The sequence below is a fragment of the Coturnix japonica genome, chromosome 3 (assembly GCF_001577835.2).
Source record: "Coturnix japonica isolate 7356 chromosome 3, Coturnix japonica 2.1, whole genome shotgun sequence".
In the NCBI taxonomy this organism is placed as follows: Eukaryota; Metazoa; Chordata; class Aves; order Galliformes; family Phasianidae; genus Coturnix; species Coturnix japonica.
The window spans coordinates 88,051,168-88,060,679 of NC_029518.1; the positions used below are offsets into that span (position 1 = coordinate 88,051,168).

The 9,512-nt window shown below is 54.7% G+C and overlaps 2 protein-coding genes across 2 annotated transcripts in view; one reads left to right on the forward strand and one right to left on the reverse strand.

Moving 5' to 3' along the window:
• Positions 1 to 1,206: 1,206 nt before the first annotated feature.
• On the reverse strand, positions 1,207 to 8,974 carry LOC107312227 (cystin-1-like). The gene is made up of 4 exons (XM_015859470.2): positions 8,751 to 8,974; positions 4,183 to 4,474; positions 3,144 to 3,196; positions 1,207 to 2,001 (listed from the first exon to the last, which is right to left on the reverse strand). The coding sequence occupies exons 1-4, from the start codon at positions 8,972 to 8,974 to the stop codon at positions 1,896 to 1,898; spliced, it is 675 nt and encodes a 224-aa protein (XP_015714956.2). The 3' UTR covers positions 1,207 to 1,895.
• RRM2 (ribonucleotide reductase regulatory subunit M2) overlaps positions 8,931 to 9,512 on the forward strand; it is a 5,121-nt gene continuing 4,539 nt past the window's right edge. The window contains exons 1-3 of the mRNA XM_015859481.2: positions 8,931 to 9,065; positions 9,152 to 9,229; positions 9,344 to 9,478. Coding sequence (XP_015714967.1) covers positions 8,973 to 9,065; positions 9,152 to 9,229; positions 9,344 to 9,478 — 306 coding nt within the window. The 5' untranslated portion in view covers positions 8,931 to 8,972. The remainder of the gene's footprint in view (positions 9,066 to 9,151; positions 9,230 to 9,343; positions 9,479 to 9,512) is intronic.

A 9,512-nucleotide genomic window follows, 5' to 3' on the forward strand; every position in this document is an offset into this window, starting at 1 on the left:
GGTCTGTAGGGATGCACTGATCTCCTGCATGGCTTTGTTCTAAACACAGGCCTTGTTTCTCAGTGTGGGCAGTGTGCTGTTCTCATTTAGACAGACTTGCTGATCTCAGCACTCCCCTGAAATCAGCAGGGGCCTTTTGCAGTTGAAAGCTGAATCTGTCATTCTTTTTTTACACTTAGCTCTGTAGTTATAATTAATGGTAACAAGTTTTTGGCCCGCACCGGAGCGTTGTGCTGGGTGTACTGAAGTGCTGCGCCTCACCTTTAAAACACCCACGCCCTGCTTGTGTGCTGCACCATCATCCCACGGGCAGCAGACGTGCTGGGGAGTGTGTGCACATGCAGCTCTGTGCTCCCCCCTGGCAGTGAATGCTTGCACTCTGTGTGCTGTAGAAAGGAAGACTTTGCTCTTTTTTGCTCAGAAGTTCCTACATCAGGAAGTTTGGCTTTTGGTTGCTACTGCAACACGTTTATAACCTGGGAGGATCCTTTATTACTCAGGTCTTATCTGTCCAGCACCAAAAATCAGTAGTTTTGTTTCATACAGCTGGACAGACAGGAGCTGCAGTCTTTGCACCTATGACTTCTACCTAATAACTACAAACTACTTCACTTATATACTGAGACCTTGAAAGAAAAGATTCTTCTCTTGTTCTAAAGGCACAAACATTTGACTCCTGCTTAAGGCAGGTCGTGGCCAGGAAAAGGCAAACTCACACATGCAGGAGCAGCGGATGATGAGTCAGGAAATGGCAGCGCATGGGCTGAGGAAGCTGTAGACAACTGAGGATGCCGTGACACCTCAGCCGCGCTCACAGCCATCACAGAGCGCTGTGGGATGGCTCCTCCGCGGGGCGCGTTGGCACTGAGGCAGTTTCTTTCATGATCAGTTTCTTCCTCCAGCAAACACGGGCTCCCTCTGTTTCTGCCTCAGTTCTGGAGCGTGGGAGAAGGAAATTGGGTAACGCTCACTTCCTGATGTGTGCAGATGGCCACGAGCGCATCTCATGCACACACACAGCCCCAGCAGCACAGAGCCTGCCCTTCCCTGGAACAGCTTTTCTTTCAGATGAGAAGAACGCTTCAGATTCTATTTTCTCCCTTGTGATCTCTCTGGAGTTTGCTCCAGCTGCGGGCCCAAACCTCACTATTTCTGCTCCCTCCAAGAAGTGCCTGCATTCAAAACAGGGTTTTTGTTCCAAGAGACTCTGCTTCAAACCACTGCTGTGGCCTTTATTGAAAGGTATGTAGCATACAGGTCCATATACTTGCACAAATATCTGGAATGACAAAAGACGTCATAATACAGCATCTTAAGATGTATTATGTATTATTTCCTCTTGCTTTCACACTCTGTATTTCATCTGACGCCTTGAAAGCTTCAGCTAAAGGCAGAAATTAGAAAGATTTTTCTCCTTCTGATAAGAAGCAGCTGCTCATGATACATTAAGACACAGGTAAAACAAAGGCAGAAACCCTGCAACTTCCCTGCTGCACAGGGAGCACAGAAAGCATTATTTTCTTCAGAGACCCAGCCCTTCTGTTTTACTTTGGACCAGCTAAGGATACAATGCAGTGATTTTTTCTGCCAGGGAGCAGAAATGCATCCGAGCTTGCTGCATTTCACAGCATGCTCCCAAAGTCTGATCTAAATGGAGTGATCTTGCTGTATTTTCTTCCTGCCAGGACAAGTCAGAGGTCTTCTTCCCTCAAAGCCCCACATCTCAACAAAACTCTAGTAAATCTAGTAAAAAAGCCATTTCAGAAGGAGCTTTGAGATGCTGATTCACAAGGTGTGCTCTTTTTGGTCTTACTCCTTGCACAGCTCCTCACCATCCCAGGCATTGCACTGTTCCACTGGCAGCTCTGCTGCTCCAGATACGCCCCGCGTGGAGCTCAGCAGCCGTACTCCCGCTCGATGCTGGCCATCAGCTCCTCTTCTGAGCCATGGTACAAGATGGCCGGGCACCCCACGGGTTGCTTACTGCCCTGCGATGGGCACCTGCAGGTGGAGGGAGCAGGTTATTAAATCATGGGATCATAGAATGGCCTGGGTTGAAAAGGACCACAATGATCATCCAGTTTCCAACCCCCTGCTATATGCAGGGTCGCCAACCACCAGACCAGGCTGCCCAGAGCCACATGCAGCCTGGCCTTGAATGCCTTGAACTCCAGCACTCAGGGCTGTGCCCACTGCCCTGGGCAGCCTGTTCCATGCCCACCACCCTCTGGGGCAGAGCCCTTCCTTAACCCCACCTGAATGAGTCCAGTCAGAGCGAGGTGGGATGAATCTAGGCCACTGTTTTTTATCTTTTTGCTGAGGATGGGAAAGTACAGGATTAATCATTAAAATGCCTTCAGCAAGACCTAGCAGCCAAAAAATGGGTCAAAGCCACGCTTGGATAACACTGTGCATGACACAGGGGTTGAGAGCAATTAGAAGATCATTGTGACATTCCTGAGCCGTGTCATTCCATTGGTTGGACTGTTGGTGTGTGGGAAAAAAAAAAAGAGGTAACGTGATATAGCAAAGAACACACACACATTCCCGCTTGGAGGGTGTTCATTAGAGCCCGATTTAGGCGGTTATTTGGTGTCACTCCTCCAGCCTCTATCTCACGTGGCTGCTCTTTTAGGTGACAGCAGGTGCTGGGCACCCTGCTCTGTGTGTCCCTGCTGGAGCAGGGGCTGGGCCCGATGGACCCAGAGGGATCTGCCACCCCCACCATGCTGTAGTTCTATGAAGTCTCCTTACCTCTTTTTCTTTCCTCCCTGCTTTTCAGTTTAACACATACCTCAAGGGCAGAGGGGCTGTGTGACAGCCTAGCATTGAAAGGAGTCCCTCCTTAGTGCAAGGAGATGGTTTACCAAGCCTTTTAATTTCATCTTGGCTTCTCTAACACGCGCATGAAACTGTTACTAGACCTGGGGACACAGTCAGCATCGCTGCTTGTGGAGGGAAGTGTTCAGGTTTTGTTTGTTGGATGCCCAGAGCAGCAGATCCCCACCTCTCTCCCTTGCTACCTGATGATCCCTGTCTCTAACTGCTGCAGCATGGGAGCTCACATGGGTTCATAGGGCTCCCGGGTGGCCATGATGGCAACAAAAAGCACAGCAGGGGAAAGGGAAACAGGGGCTACTCACTCATTGCTGATGTTGTTGTTCTCCGGGTCTGAGGGGTGTCGTGGAGAGGAGGCCTTGGAAAGAACAAATAAGCATCATGTGTTTCAGTTATGATGATACAAAGCCGTCTTTGTGTTTCATTAGCCACATTTGCACCCCAACCCACCTCTGGGGTTCCCACCCTGAGAACCCATTCCCAGCACTTCTGGGCAAAGGATGGGCTTGGAAGACAGGCCTTCTTCCCTTTGTGGCTGACTCTGTGTTACGAGCTGTACGTGGTGTGTGGGAGGAAGACAGAATCAATTAGTCATCAGGACGGAGCGGCTCCGGTTAGCAAAAAGTTGCTTCCATCTGCAAAACCAGCTCCCACCTTCTGCGAGGGATCTGTCAGCAGCAGCAGCACCTATTTCACTTGGAGCTCTGAGATCTGCGGGGAAGTGACAAAATGCCACAGCCTGGTGCTTGTTCTTGGGCAGGGGATGGTGTCAAGGATGCCCAGGGATGTGTTGAGGATGCCCAGGGATGTGTTGAGGATGTGTCGGGGATGTGCCGGCTCAAAGAGGTGCTGTGCTCTGCTGAGTGATGCTGTGGATTAAACATCCAAGGAGGGGCGGCTTTGGGAGCACAGCTGCAGCACAGCTGCGTGGGTGTGACCGAGGGGACTGACACTGCTGAATTCGGGCTGTTTTTAAAGACAAGGAGCACTGAGCAGACAGTGCTGGTCCTGCAAGCAGCCCGTTCCGTGCCCACCGCCCTGTGCTGCACGGCCTGCCCCAACCCAATGCCCCTCCCGACAGCCACACAGACTGGGCTGTTATTTGGGGCAGGGAAATAAACAAGCAGATCTCCGCTCTCTCCAAAGGAACGTCCGGAAAACCGGAACTATTCTGCGAGAACAGGGAGCCGAGCGCGGTGTTGGAGCGGCCGCTGAGCTCCGAGGAGGCGCCGCGCTCCGGCCCCGAGCTCCACTTGCTCCCCGAGCTCCCCCCGTTCCCCATCACGGACCGAACCGTCCCGGCCCCGCCGCCCTTCGGGACACGCCGGGCACTCGGGCACTCACCTCCGGCTGGGGCTGGGCGGGGCCGGGCGGGGCAGCCTCCAGCTCCGTCCCCGGTGCCCGTCGTTCCTCCGCGGCTGGGAGCGGAGCCGCCGCCTCCTCCTGCCTCGGAGCGCCGCCAACACGGCCCCGCCGGCGGCTGCTGCCGCTGCCCATGGCCGCCACAACACAGACGGGGCCGGAGTCGGAGTCGGGGCCGTCGCCAAGGGCCGCCTCGCTGCGGGGCGGCCCCGAGCCGGGCAGGGAGGGCCGGGCTGGAGGGTGGTGAGGGGCGAGGACGTGGGCAGCGCTGTGACTTTATTACATTATTAGGAATTAATGGATATTAGGATATTAGGAAACATTTCTTGGACACTGAGTGGTGATGCAGCGGCACAGGCTGCACAGGGAGGTGGTGCAGTCACTGAGCCTGGATCTGCTCAGGAGCCATGGAGATGTGGCACTGAGGGCTGTGGTCAGTGGGTACGGTGGGGAATGGCAGCAGCTGCCACAGGAGCGGTGTCATCACCTTGACTGCTGGAAGGCCAGAGAGCCAGGAAGGAGCTCACTCACAGGATAAAAGGAATAACAGGATCCTGCCTCTGTAAGAACCCAAACACAGCCTGCGGAGCTTTATTTTCTCAGGCTTCTGTTCCCACCAGAACTTCTCGAGAGCACTTACAGACCATACACCGAGGAGGCTGATCTCTACAGAGGGAGCAGGGAAGGCTGAATCTTTCCCATGGCAAAGTGCCGTGCCGGCATCACCCCTCAGTGAGCAGGTTTAGTTATTAATCTGCCTTTTAGCATTAACTGGCTCGCAGCAGAAGGGCTGTTTGCATTGCTCACATCACAGTGCCTCTATCACACAACACCACAGCTGGCCTCACTTCCAAAGCCTTTTCCCAGGTGTTGCCTGCACATGGGTTTTCTGGCCCCAAACATCCTGTGAAACATAATGGTGATGGCTCTTTGGGGTTGGTGTGGGGTCACATCCCATGCTTCTGACCCTGTCCCAGTGTGACACGAAAGGAACTTCAGGGCCAAGGCTGGATGTGGCTCTGGGCAGCCTGGTCTGGTGGTACCAGGTTTGTTTTCCCAAAGCAGAAGCTGTTACGCTTCCTGGACAGCATCTGATTTGTTTCTCCAGTTGCACGGAGGAAAAAAAAACTAGCTGAGGTTAATATTTTACCAGCAGGCAATAAAGCTGACCTGGTATTCAGACATCTACACGAGCTGACAGGGCTGTCACCTGGCAGCAGGGCTACTCTGGTTGTCCCTGTGTGCCCTCAGCAGGCTGCAGGGCAGTGTCCCACACACAGGCTGGTTAGAGGCATGTGCTGGAATAATGTCAGTGGCTCCGGTCCTGGAATAACTTGCTGAGAGGCTGTAACGCGATCATGGCTGATCTGTCTGTGGTATGCACGAACTGTTTTGGTGTATGAGACCTCTGTCTGCTGAGCAGACTCAGGGATTATGGGGGTCTGTAACAGCTGCCAAAGCGAGCCCTGATATAACAGCGCAGAGGACCACCACTAAGTGGTGAGGCAAGATAGGAGCTCCCAGGTTTTGTATGGAGAAGGTGGTGTGAATGGGATTGCTGGCAGCATCAGCTGTGAACAGACCCTCCTTTCATCTATCTCAGCTTTCAAGTGTCTATGGAGCTGGATTAGGACCAAACGGCAAGAGGCTAAATTCACATCAAGCATGAGGGAAAGTTCTTCACCCTGAGGTGGTGAAGCACTGAGCTGGCTGCTCAGAGAGGCTGGGGCTCTCCATCCCGTCAGAACTTGCCTGGCCCAGGGCAACCTGCTTGGAGTTGGCAGCAGACCCTGCGGGCAGGTAACAGCCATGAGGCCCATCCCATCCCAATGTTTGGGTTTGCCGGAGTGTTGTTTCAGCTGGGGGAACATAAAGCTGTTGGTCCTGCTGGAAAAGACCATCCCAAGGGGAGAAGAAGGAAGGTTGTAGTGGTCAGAATACCTACCTGAGGCCTGAAGGTCAGGCCCTGTGCTTGGCCTTCAGCCTGGCCAACAGGCCCAGAGACTTTGGGGTAGGCCACCAGGCTGCCCTGCCACTGCATGGTTTGGGTGTAGCCCTCCAGCTTCAGTGAGGCCAGCGTGGTAGAGAGGCAGCCAGGTTGTGTCACAAAGCCTCTGGGTCATGCACAAGCCCTGGCCAGTCTTATTTACTACACAGATGGATCCTCTGAGGCTACATCTGTTTGCAAGGAAGGCTGAAGTCCAGTTCTCTGGGTGGCGTTTCTGGCTGTGTCCCACACAGGTGACCAGCATCGCACCAGGCCAACGGCATCATGAGCTGTAAATGCTTGTCTGCCCATCGTGCTGTCACTGATTAACAGATGGAAACAAAGCAGCTTGGCAGAGCAAATCACCCCTTGAGTAGTTGGCCCTGGATCTGCTGCTGAGCACACGAAACATGGGGAACCTGGGCTTGTTGCCCCTGCTTGTATAGAGATTGAAGCATCAAGGGAGTGATGTAGGACCAGGACCAGTGATAGAAACTGGATCAGCTTTTAGCCCCAAATCACTTTGTCTCCCCCCACCCCTGTGTTCAGATAAGCCATCAGAGCTGGGCTCACCCTGAATACACAAAGAACATCCCTTTGTTATTTCCCCTCAGCTGTGTAGAGCTCACAGACAGTTAGTTAAAGCAGGATGACTTCATGTCACTGAGTCACGAGCCAGTCAGACTTTTGCCTACTGCCTGATTCTTCTCAGGCATGTCGGGGCTTCTACAGGAGCACACTTACATAGGAATAATAGGTTGCTTAATAACAGGGATTTTGGTGCTGAGCTTTGTAAAACGTCCCTTACACAGATTGGGTGTTAAACTTCTGGAGACATTGACACTGTTTATTACCAAACGAAGCTGTAAACACAAGATTTCCCTGTGAAAGCATTGTGTAACTATTAGTTAATTAAGCCTCCCCGCCTCTGTTCAGGTGGATGTGGTTACCTCTGCTCTGCATAAGACAGAACAGGGCACAGCAGAGGGTTTGTTGGCTGGTCTAAATCGCTCCCGTATCCTCAGGAGAACCAGTGCTGAACCTCCTGATGATGGGGTGGGTTTTTGAAGACGTATTTAATTAGAAGGTTCTTTCTTTCTTTAAAACCACAGCTAGGAGGGCCGTGGATGACCCCCTTGGACACTTCCCTTGGCTGACAATATGTCAGTGCATGTTTGTGACTTGATAAAGAGCTCTTGGTCTGTGGGGGTTGTTGGAGGGTGTCCTTGGTGCTTCTGTGCAGGTATGGTGTGGAGCGGGGTGTGGGGCTGCCTGCCAGCATAGCCATTAGTGTGCTAACTGTTGCCGTTTAATCTCCAGCATCTTGTTTGACGCCTCGGCGTAATAATGATGGGAATAATAACCGGTGTGCTCCAAAGCCGTGTGCATGGACTCGCTTTGTGCTGACGGCAGTGCCTTGCTCCAGGCGGGGCTTGGTGCCAGCCTGCTTCCAGCTGAGTCAGTTGGAGCAGGCAAAGCCCCGACTCAACAGCTGGCACCAAGTCAGGGGCCACTGTGCTGTGTGCATTACAGCTCAATGCGCCCTTATGCCATGAGGGTCCCCAGGGGGCAGGTATCTCAGAGGGGTGGCTCTCGGCCTCCTGGGATGGCAGGTTTATTGGGCTTTTGCAGAACTACTGAGGGTGCGACCTGCACCATCCGCTGCTCCTGAGATGGAGAAGTAAGAAGTAAGAAGACAGGACACGCGCTGGGAGTTACCAGCAGGGTTTCGCCCTACAGTTGCTCATTTGCTTTCCCGCTCGGAGCCGTTCGGAGGCCGCGGGCTCCCTCTCCCGTCCCCGCCGGGTTACGTCCGCCGGGGGGCGGATCACAGCCCGGTCTGCACCCTACAGCAGTGGGGCTCCCGGCCGTCCTGCAGACACACAGCAGGCTGGATTCCTGCGGCCAGCAGCCGGTGCTGCAGCAGCAATAGTTGAGGTGCAGCAGAGCTGTGCTTAACGTGAACAACCTTTGCTGCTCAGGAAGGAGGGAGCTGGAGGTGCCTTCAGGTAAACGTAGTAGTAAACGTAGAGGAATGTAACCCAAAGGAACGCTCAGTGTTCGTTTAGTGATTGGTGGGCGCTGTGAGGGGGGACGGCCAGTAATTTTCCACCTCGATTCAAGAAGAATCAAGCTAACGAAGTCTGATGTGACGCTACATGAAGGCAGCATGCATACAGCTGGGTTCTTGTGACAGGGCTTGCTTGATAGCCATTGTTCGGTGTGCAGAGCTGTGGCCCTGTAGCACTGCCTTCTCAAAGAGCAGCTGGCCCGTAGCGATAACAGGGAGGTGCCCAGGGAGGTGGTGGAGTCTCCTTCTCTGGAGATATTCAAGACCGGCCTGGACGCCTACCTGTGTGACGTGGTGTAGGGAGCCTGCTTTGGCAGGGGGGTTGGACTCGATGGTTTCTAGAGGTCCCTTCCAACCCCTACAATTCTGTGATACCCAGCTGCACACAGCCCATGGCTCATGGCACAGCCCGGTCCTTGTGGCTCAGCCCGTCCCCGCAGTCACTCTGTTCCCGCTCTGTTCCCGCTCCGCCGTGCCGCGGGACTTCCTCACTTTGGCGCGTTTTTGCCCCCCTTGCTCCTTTCTCCCGCCTTCTCCTCTACAATGGGAGGCGGATCCCGCCCTCCATTCCAGCCAATAGGCGTCATGGGGCGGGAGGCCGCGCGCTCGGCGTGATTTGTGATTGGCGGCCGGGTGTTCTGGCGCCAAGTTCGAAGGGGATATAAAGAAGTGCCCATTCCTTTCCCGCGCCCACTCCGTTCCCGCGCTGCCGCCATGCTGTCTGCCCGCGCCCCGCTGTCCGCCCTGCAGGAGCAGCCCCGGCTGTCCCCGATGAAGAACCTGGCGCTGAGCGACAAGGAGAACACGGTGAGCGCCCTTCCTTCCTCCCTCCTTTCCTTCCTCCTGCCTCTCGCCCGCTATGACGGCGCTCTCATCGCTCTCTCTCCTCACAGCCCCCCGCGCTCAGCAGCAGCCGCGTCCTGGCCAGCAAGACAGCGCGCAACATCTTCCAGCAGAGCGAAGTGAAGCCGGTGAGTGCCCGCGGCCCCGCGCCCCCCTTGGCCGCCATCTTCCCCCTCTCCTTCTCCTCCCGGCCCTGCTCCCCATGGCGCGGTGCCGTCCTGACCCGCTCTGTGCCCCCGCAGGTGGCGCGGGGCGCGGAGGAGGATGAACCGCTGCTGCGGGAGAACCCCCGGCGGTTCGTCATCTTCCCCATCCAGTACCACGACATCTGGCAGATGTACAAGAAGGCCGAGGCCTCCTTCTGGACGGCGGAGGAGGTGAGTAACCCCAGGCACCTGTACAGGCTGGGAG

Bases quoted from the DNA above. Each gene is read 5' to 3' on its own strand.
- LOC107312227 (XM_015859470.2), bottom strand. From the start codon at position 8,974: ATGGCGGCAGCGCGGGAACGGAGTGGGCGCGGGAAAGGAATGGGCACT. The intron at 3,197-4,182 runs GTGAGTGCCCGA...GTTCTTTCCAAG, and splicing joins CCGCCCAGCCCCAGCCGGAG to GCCTCCTCTCCACGACACCC. The intron at 2,002-3,143 runs GTGAGTAGCCCC...CTCCACCTGCAG, and splicing joins AACAACAACATCAGCAATGA to GTGCCCATCGCAGGGCAGTA.